This window comes from Myripristis murdjan, chromosome 14 (genome assembly GCF_902150065.1).
Source record: "Myripristis murdjan chromosome 14, fMyrMur1.1, whole genome shotgun sequence".
In the NCBI taxonomy this organism is placed as follows: Eukaryota; Metazoa; Chordata; class Actinopteri; order Holocentriformes; family Holocentridae; genus Myripristis; species Myripristis murdjan.
The window spans coordinates 6,362,301-6,380,000 of NC_043993.1; the positions used below are offsets into that span (position 1 = coordinate 6,362,301).

The window sequence follows — 17,700 nt, forward strand, 5'->3', positions numbered from 1 at the left end:
GAGGTGCCTGTTTCAGTGAGAAAGCCTGGAGATATGCAGGACTTTGTTTTTCATTTCATGCACCCACACAAACATAGATTGCATCTTTGTAATATTACTTTCCCATATAAAAAAAACCTTGTCCATCTTAGCTTGTGGCTTGCTGGTTAATGTTTGTTGTTTCATGTCCTACTCCTACACAAACAGTAATTGCATCTATTTTTTTCTCATTTTAAATGTGAACACAAATGACTACATCTTTCCTTCCATGGGGGTGTAGTCTCTAAAACTGATGATTTGTTGTCAACCCTGCAAGTAACTTACCTGCTATCCTTTTAAAAATGACCACAGTTTGTTTCAACTTTGCGCTATCAATAGTTCTGTGGGTTTAGTTATCATTTCTTTAAATGGCCAATCTTCCACTGTGGAATGAAACTCCTATTCATAATGAAAGAAACACTATGTTTGATCCTGTCAGTGTGCTCTGGTTCTGTCAGACACAAACATCAACTTGCCTCAAAGTCACATGGACAGATAAAGACATGGATAGATTGATAATCATTAAAAAATTCATAAGTCCAAAATTTGCTGAATAAATAGGCTTTGGTATCTTGACATCACAGGAGTTAACAGGTTGTCCCACATTTATCTGAACTTGAACCAGAGGATTTTTCAGTTGTTTGCCCTGTCTTTCCTGTCTCTCTCTGCTCTACCTGTCTAATAAATGTGCAAAAAGGCAGGAGAGCCGTCTAGTGTTGGTAACTTGTAAGTTGTGGATTAGATCACCACAGCGGCCAATGTCTGTCCATCAGCAGTCTGTCAAAGTGTCCTTGAGCAGGGACACTTGTTTGACGACTAAACCGATACCTGCCAGCTCGCTGGGAGTCACGCTGGATCAGAGAATCAGGTTTAAAAAAACAAAAACAAAGTATGATATGTAAATAGAATAAACAAATACCTGTGTGAGATCTGTGCTCGACTTCCATTCATTATTTGTGCTTAGTGTTTAAAGAAAAAGCAACGTGTGTCCAGTGTGCACTGACCCAAATTCTGCTGCCTCATGGTAAGTAGCTGTAATGATCAGTAGTGAAGAATGGATCCCCTTCTTGCAGGACAGATCTCCATCATCATCCATCATCTCACCAGTGGTGAGTATTGATAGTGACAGGTCTCTCTCTTCCTCTCATATAGTGCCACTGTCTCTCTGCCAATCTCTCATCACTGACAGTGTCAGAGCTGCTCTCTCTCTCTTTCTCTCTCGCTCACTTTCATTCATCTGTCTGTCTTCCTCTCCTCCTCTCTTTCTGCCTTACTCAGTTTCTCTGTTTTCACCCATAAAAAAGGTTCATGGGTCACGCTCCTTCCATTTGTTTGTTCATTCACTTGCCTGTCCATCACCCAGCATCTGCTGGCCAGACTTTGATGAAATTAAGGATTATGATGCATCTCAGCACTTTGCTGCAACATTTTTAAAAATTAAACTCATTTGCCCAAGGGGGGATGCTCCATGTTTCAAATACTGTCCATATTCCACACACAATATCTTTGACATCTTTCATGAAATTCAAGGAAATTATGCATATCACCCCCACTGTTTAGCATTTTTGAAAAATAATACTGATTGTCCTAAGGGCTGAGGTACTTCGTCCAAGTGTCATGTCTGATGCCACTGACTGGATTTCGACAAATCTTGGCAGAATGATCCATCTCACCACTTTGTTGTGACATTTTCATTATTACAGATTGGCCCAAAGTGAGGAGCAAATATCATTAATTCATTTGTTTGTCCATGAGTTGTGATTGATATCTCAGATACTGCTCACTAGATACTTAATGACAAAAATAATGTCGCTGAGCTTTTAAATACACACCTGTAACTTTGCTAATGTTCCGCACCCTGATAAAGGCAACTGCTGCTGATACGCGTTGGTGCATTTTTTAACCTTATGATGTAGCCCTACCAATACAGGCTTTTTATTATTTTGTAATTATGTGTCTATGTTTTCAAGCCCAAAGATCACCCCTCTTTTCTATAACCACAAACAGCAGGCTTTACTTTCTTTTACTTTCTTCTTTACTTTTACATACTTCTTTGCTTTCTGATTTTCTTGTTTTTTTTTTTTTTTTTGTTTGTTTTTTAACCATTCTTTGGATTTTGACCAAGCTCGGGGAAATGATGAACCTGGTCATGTCAGTTTCACAGCATGTGGGATTTGCGAGCTTTGAATGTCACAGGTGAGGGAGATTATTCTTCACAGGCCCACCCGAACCCCAGGACCCAAGACCTGACCCAGGATCTGTACAATCAAGTCTAGTTTGATTCCCAGTTTGGCCTAAACTGTCAAAAGACCTGTATGTCAAATCTGACCAGTGGGTGAGCACAGAACCTAAAATTACGACAGAAAAAAATATGGTGAACATATTTATCACTGATTTGCTATGAGGGGAATGGAATAATTCACGGGCACTGACATGTTTACTGTTCCCTTGTTTCTTGTCGCGTGTCTGAGCCCTTCAGTCTCTCTGTCTCTCCTTCTCTCTTTGATTCCCCCTCTGTCACTCTCTCTCTGTGAGTGCTGCTACAGTGCAAACACACTGATGTATCAGATCAGGCCTGCTGGGATGGGCTGCAGTCAGTTCCTATTAGAGATGTTACCACGGCACCTGACATTTGATCTGCACTGATCAATTCACAGAGAAGTCATGACAACAGTGGTGACAGAGGCAGGAACCCTTGTGATAAAACAAAGAAAAAGCCAGCGTGCACCAGTGTCAAGGAGGTGCTGACCACGGCAGACGAAAATAGCATCTGGATAAAGGTTGCAGTGCGCTCATCGCCTTGATGCATCAATCATTTATTTTAGAAAAAGTTGAACAATTTTTCATCAGAGCCAAATGCAGTGACAATATCTTTGGATTTTTAGGTTTTATATTGTGCCAGGATTTTTTTTTATTTATTTTTTTTTTTTTTACTGCATTTTCTCTGATCAAGATGTTACATATATTGAAACACTGGCTTAAATAAATTACTGAATGCACTGAGGTCTTGCCTGTTGTGCAATTTAGTATCAGCAGCAACTATTAAACACAGGTACACACAGGTACACACACACACACACACACACACACAGGCGTATGTTTGGCCAATAACGTGTGCTTTAAGTTTGGAAGCACTGTAGAAATGGTGCACATACACACACACACACACACACACACACACACACATAGGCATATGTTTGGCCAATAACGTGTGCTTTAAGTTTGGAAGCACTGTAGAAATGGTGCACACACACACACACACACACAGTCCTACCAAGCTCTTTGAGCAGGGAGCCATTCTCTGACTTCCATCTCTCCTTTTTCTTCTCAGGACTGCTCTTCCTTCTCTCCTTGCCCTTCTCCTTCACTCCATTCTGCTTCCTCTTTTCTCCCTTCTGGGTTTTCTCTGCAGGGACAGACAGCAGACAGGGTCGGGTTGGGGGTTTTGGTTGATTTATTTTATTTAAAATTTAATTTGCCAGGAAGTGCTATTACACTTAGGAAATCTCATGAATTAAAGAGTGATCTGGGTCAGAAAGCAGCGTTATGACAAATATAAAAGTTGCAGACATACAGTGTAGAATAAAGGCAGGAAAAGATAAAGGAAGGGGTGTGCCATACTTATATCCACATTTTTCTTCATTTATGTAATGAATACTAACCACAGCTGAGTTTCCATCCAAGTTTTTGTTTTACAAATTATGATGTAGTGGACAGTGAACAAATCTTATGAACAGGATAGATAGTTTGGGACATACAGGGGCTTGAGGCTCTGGGGGAGTTTATTCCCAGACTGAAGGTGTATTTGTGGTTCTACAGCAAATCTAGGAAAATGAAAATTGTATTGTATCATTTTTAAAAAAGAAAACAAAAAATATAAAAGGCTCACATTAGTTACCTACTGCAATAACTGATAAATGCCCTGCAAATCAACTGTACTATATCACTACACACTTTAAAAGCATTAGGGATAAACACAAACAAAACATGAATTACAAAGACAACTGAAGTCCATTTTATGCAGCCTGCACTGAAATGCGTCTTTTGTCCAGACAGGACAAAGCAGGAGTTACCTATGTTTCATTTACAACTTACATTATGAATCTCTCACCTATCAACATAAAACTGAACTTCTGTGTTACTTACAAATTACAAATATGCAATGTTAGGGAGTTTGCAATATTACTTATTTGCTTCATCATGGAGTTCACATACATGTTGTTACATAATCTGTCATCAATCAGGAAATGCTACACCAGTAAGGTTTATTTCCAATTACATAGTCATTATATAGACTGTGAACGTTTGTACACCATTTAACCATTTTGTCAAATATGTGTGAATGTACGTCCTGATGATTGTATCACCACTCATCTTCAGTATGGTCTAACTACATTTACACAAGGATCTTCATGCGGTGAAGCTCGACCCAGATAGAAATCAGAATGCCCAAGACGCATGCTAATGCCAGTAGTAAAGTTTGGTTAATATTCCAGTGAAAGCTTGAGAATGAAGCTGTCAGAAATGAGCCCCATGTGGGCCCGGAGCCGGGGCTGCTTTGATGGATGATACACCAGGTAACCCCCAAGATGAAGCCGGAAAAAATCTCATCATGGAGTTCTCACTTCTGTGTTTGTGATTGTGTGTGTGTGTGTGTGTGTGTGTGTGTGTGTGTGTGTGTGTGTGTGTGTGTATGAGAGACTTTTGCACACCTTTGTGTCTCTAAGCAAAAATCATAGAGTCTTGTCTATTCACCTCTTTGAACTGCAGTCACAACATATGGAACATGACAAAACTGCAACACTGTCACACATGATGCCTTTTAGCACACAGAATGTGAACATACTGTACACACACACACACACACACACACACACACCAGGTTTTCAGGTCTGTGAGCATGCTGACGCACACACAGTGTGACATGTAACAGAGCCCTGCAGAGGGCCGCCATGCTGCGAGCTGTCCTGTCCCGCCAGCAGACTTCGCTCACAGCTGGGAGCGTGGCAGCTAACACACAGCACACGCTAAAACATATATACACTGTTTATACACTTGAAAGGAAAACACAAATGCAGGGATGTACTTACAGATATGTGTGCCTGTACAGTAATGTACATGGACATGAACACACACACGTAAACACACAAACATGCTGTGCACACATTAGAGTGAAGGTGTCTTCAATAGTGGATAATCAGGAGTTTTACAATCTGGAACCTTCCTTTTTCAAAGTAAAAAGTGAATATTGTAAATTCTGTTGTTCTGACAAAGTGACTTTTAGAAAAAAAAGTCACCTTTGAACTTTGGGCCAGAACATAGCTATGTGGTTACATTGAATTTAACAGAGCCAATCAATCAGCTTTATTCTGCAGCAGGGGAAGGGGCGGGCCCTCCAGCACTACCAGCCAATCAGAGTGATCTGAAGGTGAGGTATGATGGGAAGACTAGAGAATAAATTGTTGTTAAAAATGTTTGTTAATTATGACATGATGATATGATATGACATGGTAATTATGATATCTGCCTACATTCAAAATGTTAAATAATCAAATATATTTTCTTCATTATTAGCTGCTATGTAAAGCATGATAAAACTCACAAATCCAAAACTACAATTAATTTTCCAAATACTTTTCAGTAATTAGTTCCAGAGATCATTTTGTAAGGAATTTTAATCAGTGTTTGTCTTTTAGCATCACAAAAACTGATTACAATTCCTTGATCATCGTTAAGAATAAGGGAGAGTTGCTCTGGACGGACAGGTCTGATTGTTCGCTCTGTGCAGAAAGTCCAGTCCATTTGCTACCATTATTCAAGCTCACTAACACCAGTGTCTGCTGGAGCCGATTCAACATGGATATCACTTTTAATTTACTGGGAAAAATGAAACAGTCGACATAGACATTTGTCTGTTTTGTGATAACGATAAACTGGTTGTACAATATCCTTATGTGAACTTAAAGTGGACAACAAAACTTCATTATTTGACTTCATTGTTTAATCATAGCATGATTCTACTGAAACACCATTAGTGTTAATAATGGATTAGTGCCCAGCTTTACCAGTAACACATGCAGACAAACATGAACACTCAGAGGCACATGCTTGTCTTCTTAACACATTCAAGTCCATGTATTTGCACACACACACACACACACACACACACACACACACACACACACACACACACACACACACACACACACACACACACACACACACGTGCAGACACGCATGCACAGACACACACACAGCATGTAAGGAAGCACTGCAGACACATGCAGTCACACTTCAGTGACTCTCACACATACAATCATAATCTCTCTCTCTCTTTCTCTCTCTCTTTCATTCCATGGCATGGAAAGCCCTTATTGTTGGGATGTCTTGTTGTAACAGGCTCCCGCTGTTTAAACAAACACACCGAGTCCTGACTGCACGCCTCACTACCTCTCCTGCTGCTCTGTGGATCTGTGTGTGTGTATGTGTGTGTGTTTGTACAGCAGGTGGCACCTGCAAGTAGTTCATTACAGCCATACTGAGGTTCACAAAAGTTGTGTGTAGTGTGTGTTTCTGTGCATGTGTGTGTTTTGTTCGGCAGTTGGAAGTTTACTGCAGTGCTTAAGTTTGAAATAGCTGATATGGGCGCAATAAGGATGATATGAAACCTGTTTATGTGTGTGTTTGTATATGTAGATGTGTGTGTGTGTGTGTGTGTGTGTGTGTGTGTGTGTATGCATGCACCTGTGCATGTGTGTATCTGCATGTGTCCTATATAATATTATATCGTAGCTGTGCTATACAATATATGCTCTGCTATATCTTGTGTATGTGTTGGTGTACTGTGTGTGTGTGTGTGTGTGTGTGTGTGTGTGTGTGTGTGTACAGGCTGTCACAGCCAGCAGTAGGCTGTCCTCATGCTTGCTTTAGCATGGAGGAGCAGGACATGCATGGCTGGAACGGAGAGAGACCAGAGAGAGATTTCACACTGAGGCGACCTGTGTGTGTGTGTGTGTGTGTGTGTGTGTGTGTGTGTGTGTGTGTGTGTGTGTGTGTTTGAAAGAGAGAGAGGGAGTATGTACAGTTCAGTAGGTGCACAGTACTCAATGTGTAGAAAGAAAGAAAGAATAAGACAGTAAGTATGCTGACCTGATAGGTTCCCATGTTAATTTAGAAGCACACACCATCTGAAGGGGTGACACAGTTTCACGCAGTGGCTCCATTTTAAGAAAAGAGCATTAAGGTGGAACATAATAGGAGAGCAGGAAGGGAAACTGACGTGAGGACTGATAACAGAAATAAAACAGTGAATGAGGGACAAAGGGTTGTGGAGTTTTTCCCAAATCCACACCAGATCACCGCCTGCATTTGGATGAAGCTCGGAAATGTCCAGTTTTTTGAAGTGATTGTTTGGATTCCTACCCATATCGTCATATTTGTTCCTGTATGTGAGTGTAAAACATCCACCATGTCCCAAGAACAGGAGCTCCACCAGGATGTGTTCTGCTCCAAAATGAATGAAATAGATACAGATGGGAAAAAACAACACCATTCCGAGCAGTGACACAAAGCTGAAAATTGTGTTGATGGATGCACAACAACAGAAATTTGTCTTGGTTTCACTCTGGTCTGCTCCCATATTCAACCTAGTCATTCTTGTGACAGGGAAGAAGTTAATGAACCAAACTTGTTGGATGTATTGCACTCGCACAGAGCAGCAAATACGGGTAAGAATCTGAACTACCACTTTAAAAGTTAAACTGAATTTGTAGTTCTGAGGTTATGAGTTTGACAAACTTCCAGAATCATCAAGGAAATCACACACTGACAGTCTTAGTTTATGTGATGTGATGTCGCTCAAATGTGATGTGCCTTCTTGGTGCTGGAAGACTGGTAGCCTTGACGAAACTCCTCTATTTGCTAATATGCCTAGTTTTACTGGAAGGAGAAAATGTGGGGGTTTGTATTTCTGCCCACCTTGCAGAATATTTTTTCCCGGGAGAAGCATGAAAGCAAAAAATGAGTGGATGGCGAAATACAAAGATCAATTATGCTATTGAAGAGTCTTGTACAAACCATTGGGACAATTAGTTGTGTTTTCCTATTAAATTCAAAAGTCAAAAGATCAAAAAGAGGTTAGTGGGTGGGTCTTATTAGAGCCCTCCCATTTTGCAGAATAATCAAGGATGCTCTTCCAGGATTTCCACGCTGCATGGGGGAGAAAGCCTGGTGGGGAGGTCAGCAGACTAGAGAAGCACAGTTATTTAATTGCAGACAAAAGCTAGAAAGTGAGATAGTTTGAATGTGGCGGGGATTGTGCATGACACTGAGCTTTTATATGACGATTTTAAAGAGAGTGCAGGTACATAAGAGCCACTTCCCCTCATTTTCAAGTTTATTTTATGCCGCTGCTGAAACTGACACCATTAGCACCACGATGGGAGCAGCTAAAGGAGGGGTGCAATTTCTGGTGAGCCTTTCTCGAGAGGAGCACCATCTTATCCTCAGATCTTCCAGAGATGATTTTTCTCCATTTTCCACTCCATTTTGTACTCATTTGATCAATTTCTTTTGAACTGCTGTACATCTCAAAAATGGGAAAACTAGTCTTTGGGTTTCGAGGTTTTTGGAGGAAGCCTTCGGGCTCTGCCTGAACGTTTGGGAGCTTACCCTCGCGGCTGGTAATCTCAGCACAAATCCAACTATCAGTAGTAGAAACCATTTAAAACATTTTTTTTTCTACATGAGTGTTCCCCCACTCCTATTTGCTTTCCCTTTCTTTCTCATTGCCTCTCCCTGTTGTCACCTTCTCTCTCTCTCTCCACCTCTCTCTCTCTCTCTCCCCAATGTTATCCCTCCCTCCCTCCCTCATTTAGGAGGTGCAACTGCGCCAAGGGATTCATCTTTTTGAAGTGTGTGATTAATTTCCCCTCTTTCTAGGTGCACTGAACTGCAGTGTGAGAGTGTGTCCATACATGTGTTTGTGTATACGTCTGTGTGTAGATGCTGTGTCCCATTTCTTACCTGAGCTCATTAGTGCAACGTGAGAAAGCTTCTCTCTCTGTTTTTTCCTCCCTGCTTCTTCCCTTTATTCTATCCCTTCAAACTTTTCACTTTCTATTCCTCTCTCATTTCTCTCCTCCTTTTCACTCTTTTTTTCTGCTTCCACGCTTTATTTCATCCCATTACCTTCCAGTTCTTTCCCATCTTTCTCTCTTTCTTGCTTGTGGATTTCTAGAAAAGCTATGTGCTTCCTGCCACACACACACACACACACACACACACACACACACACACACACACACACACACACACACACACACACACACGCAGAGAGATCAGAGAGGCCAATACTAACCGCTGTCAGCTTGTCACAGTTCGGTTCAAGCCAGAATGTAAATGCAGAGCACTACCTGCATAACAATAACACTAAACTGTCTGTTTGTGTGTGAGTGTGTGTGTGTGTGTGTGTGTGTGTGTGTGTGTGTGTGTGTGTGTGTGTGTGTATTTGCTTTGAAGAAAAAAAAAATCCTTACCTGCAAAATAATACTGAACATCGTAAATCAACCCTGTGTTTTATGTGTGTGTGTGTGTGTGTGTGTGTGTGTGTGTGTGTGCGTGCATCGTTGTGTTCAGTTTCAAGAAAAAACTCTTTGCACTCTATTCAGCTACCTGCATAATTCTGTATCCCTATGCCCAGTGTGCCTGTGTTTTTGTGTGTGCTTGTGTGTGCATGTGCGTGTGTGTGTGTGTGTAGTATATATACATTTGCATGAATAATGCAACTCAGCCCCGTTTTGTGTGTGTCCCTCCTTCACTTTAAAGGCAAAAAAGCACTACCTGCAGAATAGTACTGTGCTGTAACTCTTAGCCGTGTGTGTGTGTGTGTCTATGCAGGTGTGTGAATGAGGTTAGAGTTAAATATGAGAAATGCTTTCCACCAGAGAACTGTTCCATTGTAGAGAAATGAATCAAACAGACAAAAACACAATGGGACTAATAGAAGCAGGTTTCCTTACGTGTGCAACTTCACAAAGTGCTGAGACACTCGGGTGCTGGCTAACAGATTATATGTACAGAGATCACAGTCACCTGATCACAAAAACTGCCAACCACTCTGTTACAGTTACTATGAAAACAATGCAACCACATCAAGTCGTAAGACGGGTAAAATCCTCAGGTTAATGAGGTTAGCAGCAACCAAAGGAGACTCATAACTAACAGAGATGAAGACGAAATCCACTTATCTCAGTGACTGGAAGGAGATTTACACAGCAGTCTGGTAACTGTTCATGGTGAGCCAAAGTCCATTCTTTTAAATCAAGCATGCATTTCATAATCCAAAAACAATTCCGGACATGTTGTGCTTCCTCAGACCTGTATTCTCTGCAGGGTGGAAAAGCTTTCTAGGTCATGATGGAACTCAAAAACTCATTAAAGATCAGGGCCATATTAAAGAAACTCCCTAACTTGAAAATATTATCTTACCTGTTTGGTAACCATGGTAATTATGGTTAGGAACTGATTTAGGAAAACAGTCATTACAGATTAAAAATTTTAAGTCAATGTTCCTGTGTTAAAGCTACATTAAGCAATACCATATGATTTTTAACAGTAAAATGAGCCCTTGCAATGTGAGAGTCATCACTGTGGGTCTTCTTTCCACCATACAATTTACAGCTAGCCTGTTATTATTTCCTGGTTTTAGCTTTCTACAATTCTGTAGTGACCCAACAATAAGGTTCTCCTCTTTCCTCCTCTTCGCTTCTCTGAAATCGCAATTTCTGCAGTCAAACATGTCCAAATTTCAGACAGCAGAGGCCTGACTTCTTCTGTCGCTGCGGTGCTGATTACAGCAACAGAAAAAGTTCAAAAGTTCAATCAAAGCTTGTTGTTTACCTTGCTGCTGAAAGTCTGAAGCTTAACCATATTTTTGAATTGGAGGTCAGAGACAAAATAATCCAAGTAATCTCTCATTTCTATCCAAAAATGTTTTTTCGCTTCACAGGTTTCTGTAATACAGTCCCAGGAAAATGATGATAATGATAATACTAAGTTACCAATCATAACTGAAGCTCTTAATAATGAAAAGCTTGGGTTAGCAGCTTTTTAAAACAGGATGCAGCAGGACGAGGCAGGTTGCCCTCCAGGTTTTACCCATGTGAAGCTGAATGAGTAAAATCCCTGCTTTGCCTCCATCATATCAGCAGCGGGCAAAACATTGGCTGGTTGATATCTGATTTGACTGAAAGGCCAGTATCAGCAAACGTATTGCTCTAATACTAATCAATACTGTAAGCAGCACCAGTAAGGAAACCTACACATGAGGGTAATCCCAGCTGTTTCCCACACTTCTTACAAGTTTATATTCTTATTTTTTGTTCCCTGCTGCATCCTGTTACTTTTGCTGCAACAACAATCCAGTTTCCTATGGTTATGAAGTCTCATAGTATTTCATGTTTATGTTATGACACAGCTTAATTGAATATGCAGTCACACAGCGGTTCCTCGACTCCTTCAACCAAAACATGCGACATGGAAAAAGATTTTTTTTTTTTTGTTCCTGGGATGTTTTATCTTGTAGTAAGATCATTTAAAACAATATTTTGTGTTAACTTATTACTGTTTTTGGTAAGTAGGCAGGTAATAAGAACTGCTGAGTCTTAACTGTACAGTATCCCTTACTTATGTTATCAAAGGACTTGAAAACACTGCAGGTCATCGCCTTTGTACTTTTCCAGCCTTGTACAGCCTTTCCACCTGCTGGACTACTGGGAGATCGCCTGCCTGGCCCGCTGGTAAAATGCTAGTATTCACAAAGCATGACAGGACAGGGCCGGACATGACAGAGAGACAGGCTGGCTGACAGACAGAGTGGAGCATGACAGACGAACTACTACGAGAGACAGACGGGCAGGCGGAGGTTAGCGGAACTGTTTTCTACACGGGAAACAAGTCCTGAGGGAGGAGAGGGGAAGATGGGTACTGCTGGCGGTGGTGGTGTGGGAGGGGTAACAAGTTTCAGAAAGCCAAATTTAAGCCTTTCCAAGACCTTTTCATGCTTCCCGACAGAACAAAACAACCTTTTTTTGGCAACTGAGTACAGCAAGTGAGGGTTTTGAAACTGTAAATCAGCAGTGTTAGAAAAGGACACCATGGTATTAAATGTTTCAGAGCATGATGTCCAACATGTTTGCCATGTAGTACTAGACCTGCCCTGCATTCATCTCATAGTGAAAATGCATGTAGAAACTTGACTGAAAGTGCCACAGGAATAATAAATCATAAGAAAATCAAACTGAAACTGAGGGGTGATTCATGCCTCTATTGAGATGCTCAGTCAGAACAAAAATGAGCTATCCTCTTGTAAGTCATTAGGTAATAAATCAATATTGACTCTATAACATGTAAACTAGGTCAATTCTCTTTAGGCTTTAAAATATTACTGGTAGAAATTGGTTTAATCCAGACAGACCTTTTTTCACAGACATGGCTGAGCATAATTTTCTTCATCTTAGCAGAGTAATTTAAAGATCATGGATAAATAGGACTGCTCTCATCATTGATTGCAATGTTAAAAAGCCAACTTTTTCACATGAGAATCACACATTGTTATTAAAATTTGCTTATCAACAAATCAACAAAATCTATCAATAGCACTGTCTAATAAGGCTTTACCATGATCAAATTCAGGCACTATGCTATGCTACTTTTAGGTTATTTTTCTGTCTGTGCTTTTTTGAGGTGTGATACTGAATTGAAAGTATCATTAGAGGGTTGGCATCTAATTGGCCTGAATAAAACAAGAGGGATAAATATGGTTAATAACAAAGAAGATGGACAAATGGAGAGCAAACTAAGACAGCTGGTGGCCTGACTGGAGTTAAGCATCAAATGAGAAAAACAAAGTGAGACAGATGAGAGAGAAAGATGGAGAGAAACCCTTAAAAGACAAGGAAAAAGATGAAGAACAGGAAGAACCTGACATAGATAGTGGGAGGAAAAGAATAAAAGAGAGAGAAGGAAAAGAGAAAGAGGGAGAGATAAGAAAGAAAGGTTGAGGAAAAGAAGTAGATAGCAGGTGAGGGACGTGACCGATCATTACAGCAGACAATCTCATCCTTCACTCCCCATGTGCACTCTCGCTCTCTCACACACGCACACACACACGCACACACACACACACACACACACACACACACACACACACACACACACACACACACACACACACACACACACACACACACACACACACACACACACACACACACACACACACACACACACACAGAAACTATCCTGTTTAACTCCTGTGGCAGTGTGAATAGATATGGCTGTTTAGTGCCAGCAGCACAGCTCCCTGTTCCTGATGGCAGCAAACTGCTGAGTCAGGGGCTCTGCACACTGTGTGTGTGTGTGTATGTGCGTGTGTGTGTGTGTGTGTGTGTGTGTGTGTGTGTGTGTGTGTGTGCGCACGCGCGTGTGTGTGCATAATAGACTAGACGAGCGGATGAGGAGAGCACCCAGCCTCAGGAATGATGAACACTGCAAATTGAGCACCGGCTGGGGTACTACTACAACTCCCTACACACACACACACACACACACACACACACACACACACACACACACACACACACACACACACACACACAGAGAAACTTCGAATCGCACATCACTCTGACAGACCCACAGGACCATGGTGACAACAGTTCACTATAATTACCATGCCAGATAGACTTCACTATCATTACCATGACAACTGGAGCTGAACATTACCACGACAGCAACAACTCACTATTGTTACCATGACAACTGGAGCTCACCGATACTGACATGGTCATAACAGCTACAGTTCACTACTGCCATAAACATTTGGCCTTATCATGACATATTGAATTTAGTGTCACTGTCAAAACACACACAGTTCACCATCATTACCACAATTCACAACCACAGTTCAACACCGTTACATCACAGCCAGAGTTCAAAACTGACCTTACTTCACCATCATTATCATCATCATGACAACCAAAACTCAACATTATCAGCGCAACATCACCTTTGTTACTGTAGCAACAATTCATTATCATTAGCATAACAATTACAGTTCACTATTATTATAACGACCTGAATTTACTATAATCTCCATGACAACAGTTCACCATTGTTACAGAAACCAGAGAAACCAGAATCCACCATCACTGCCATAAGAACCAGAATTAACTATTGTTATCACACCTAGAGTTAGTTGTCATTACCATAAAAAATAAACTTCACCACCAGACAACCAGAGTTCACCATCACTACCATGACAACCAGTTTTCCATTATTACCATGACAACTAGTATTCATCAAAATTACTAGGACAATTCCATATTATTACAACAAACAGATTTCACTATAATTACAACAACTGGAATTCCAAACCATAACTACAGTTCACCATCATTACCAAGCTACAGCTGTAGTTTACTGTAACCATGAGTGACTAGCTAGTTTGACAAATACTGCACATTATTTCCATGAGGAATGCTAATGTTATAAGGTTTATCCACAAAATAAAGAAAAACAAAAACAGAATCAAAAAGGTCAAAATCAGGTCAAAATGTCAAGGTAATGCTTTTCCACCCAGGAACAAAAACTGCAAAAGAATCTACAAATGGAAACGTGGGTGTTAAAAAAAAAATCACTGAAAAAAAAAAAACAGATGCAATCACCTGATACAGTCTTCCGACTACACTTAATGTATTTAAAAGTCTTTTTTTTTTTAACCTTGTCGTGCTGTGATTAAAAATCTTTTTAAACAGACACCTAGTCAAGACAGCTGCATTAAGACACACAAATACTCAGTTTATATGTGGCATTCCTACCCTCCTTGTGATTGCAAAAAAAAGCATGAGAGGCACTGAGGTCAGTCACCTGTGTTGAGTGGATAGGAAATGGAGCTCCATTTACTTGGATGATGTGTGTTGCATGTCTGGGCAAACCATTATCCCATTGTTTTTGTCTGTGCAGGTGTCAAGTGTGGCCTGCTGCTCAAAATAGATGAAAGCCCATTTCCCAAACTGTCCACCCACCACGATAACCCAGTAAGGGTAAGAATATAACCGTTATGCACTTCAGCCATCTGGGGTTTCTAAAAAAAAAAAATTCTAAAAAATATATATTTTTCTGCAGTGGACTAAGTGTGAGTTGGCGGCCTTGGCTGGAGGACTGGGACAGCCAAAGGCTAGTAATTCTTTGCATTGGTCAGTTTAAGTGAAAAATGACAGAGCTGTGGTCAAGTTTTCATCATTTCTTCTAACGTTTACAAAAATTCACACTAATGCAACCACCGTCCCTACTCTTAACACACATTAGATTACTACTACTCTGCTACTATTACTAATACTACAATTAATACTGCTACTACACCAACAACTTGTAAAACCACCACTGTTGGTATCACTACTACAGTTACAGGTACTGGAACCTATAGTACTAAAACTACTACAACTACAACTATTACTGCGTCTACATCTACTACAGCTTCTACAGTACTATTTACAGAACTACTTCTTCTTAGTATTTTTAGTGTTTCGACTACTACTGCTGCTACAAATACTTCCCCTGCTCCTGTCCAACATCTCAATTACTAGAATTTCACCTATTATCGTTATTTACAACACAATACTATATCTACAGTATCATATCAGTGTCAACAAAATAACAATATACCACCCAGCTCTGACACACACACATACACATTCTTCCTCCTCCTCCTCTTACCTCCAGCCATGTCCTCCTCCAGCAGCTGTATCTGCAGGTGGAAGATCTTCTCCTGCAGGTCACACAGAGTGTGTTTCATCTTCTCCCTCCGCGTCACCATGTAGCACAGGTTACGAACCTGCCAACAAAACATTACAATTATATTAACATTGAATTAGACATGACACAATTAGTCAACACACACACTCAAAGGTTCATGTTTTCACAGCTGTGTTATCAAAAAGCATAGGCTTAGCAAGCATAGCAATTCCATTCGACAATTGGCAGTGGACACGCCTGCTCCTGTTCTTCATTTACATCCACACTGGTTCTGTTTTAGTTGCATTTTAGCTACATATTTAAAAGCATGAAATCAAGACCTGGACATAACCATAACATAACACAAAAGCCAAAACTGAAATGGATTATTGTTAAATAAACCTCATTTTTGCTTTTTCCTAAATACTTTAAAATGCTGAAATATACACACATGATCAACACTAATCTTGAAGGCAAGATTTTGACACATCTTGCCAGACAATCAGCATGCAATAAGAGATCTCAAAGAATTGCACAGCCTAAAATTCATAAACGTGATAACTCTTTGAATGTTTTTGTTATGTTAGCTCTTGTAGCCTAAATAAAAGTTAAACCTGAAGCAATGGAATTCAGTGAAGGATGATTCAGATGAGGACCATTTAGAATAAACTGACAAAACTGTGGAATAAGAACGTACAATGGATGAGTTTGTGGTTGACTCAACCTGAAACTAAATTACACAAAATGTCCAACATGTTTCACAGTTACGTCTGAGTGAATTATTCTTGTTTTCAAATATTTTGACTATTGTAGCTTTAAAAATAGACTGAGAAAAATGTTCCGGGGATGTTTACTTATCTGTGCATGATGAATATTTATAACTGAAGCCGAAAGGAATGAAGGAAATAAACCATTTTTCAGAAGGTAACCACAAAGAGACGGAATAACTTACACATCACTCAGCCCTCTGTTCTAACAAGATTAGAAGTGGGTTTAAGAAATTTTTGGGGGTAGTTATAAAAGAATTAACATAGGAAGGGATGATGGCTGAGATTTGAGTTCATGCAGTCATGACACAGTAAGAGGCGTGGCCCAAGGTGAGAGTCAAGATGCAACTTCTTGTTTCTTTCCTAACATGTCAATAAAGCTGATATGAACTGCTTAGTGAAAACGGTTTTTAACAGGTTCTAAGTCGCCTAAATGTTCTCAGGTCTCCATGTTATTGCAAATATATTGCTGATTAGGCACTATTTGCAGCACAGGTTTTCAAACCACAAGTTAACTAACTAAAGGAAGAGTTCACCCCTCACTTGCTGTGTGTTATGTGGACTGACAAACCTGTTTCCACTTTGTGAGATGAGAGTGAGCAGACAATGACCAAATCTTCAGTTTGGGGCCAACTGTTCCTTTACTAGCCATTACAGACAATGATGATTATGTACTTTTCAAGATAAATGATTCATAACCTTTTTTTTTGCAAATGAATGTTTTTGTTTGGGGTTTTAAACATGTACATTTTGTATACTGCCTTGGTAAAACTGTTGTTGATCAACAGTCATGCGAATAAAATGAAACTGTGAGAGAAAGTGAGAGAGAGAGCGAGCGAATGAGCAAGAGAGAGAGAGAGAGAGAGAGAGAGAAAGAGACAGAGAGAGAGAGAGAGAGAGAGAGAGAGAGAGAGAGAGAGACTAATTGGGTCCAAGCCAGAGCAGTATGAGTAGTCCCAAAGTAACTAGCCAGAAACTGGCTCTCCGCCAAGGACAGAGTAACACACACACACACACACAAACACACACAAACACACACACACAGTAAATCAGTGAACCTGTGTCTCCAGCCACATCTGTCTGAGTGGTGTGTGTGTGTGTGTGTGTGTGTGTGTGTGTGTGT

General features: G+C 40.3%; 1 protein-coding gene across 1 annotated transcript in view; it reads right to left on the reverse strand.

Annotated features, from left to right (window-relative positions):
* Window positions 1-17,700, reverse strand: part of jade2 (jade family PHD finger 2) — a 233,188-nt gene that overhangs the window by 24,726 nt on the left and 190,762 nt on the right. Inside the window, exons 11-12 of the mRNA XM_030068583.1 lie at window positions 15,793-15,910; window positions 3,293-3,424 (exon numbers count right to left, since the gene is read on the reverse strand). Of these exons, the coding sequence (XP_029924443.1) occupies window positions 3,293-3,424; window positions 15,793-15,910 (250 nt within the window). The remainder of the gene's footprint in view (window positions 1-3,292; window positions 3,425-15,792; window positions 15,911-17,700) is intronic.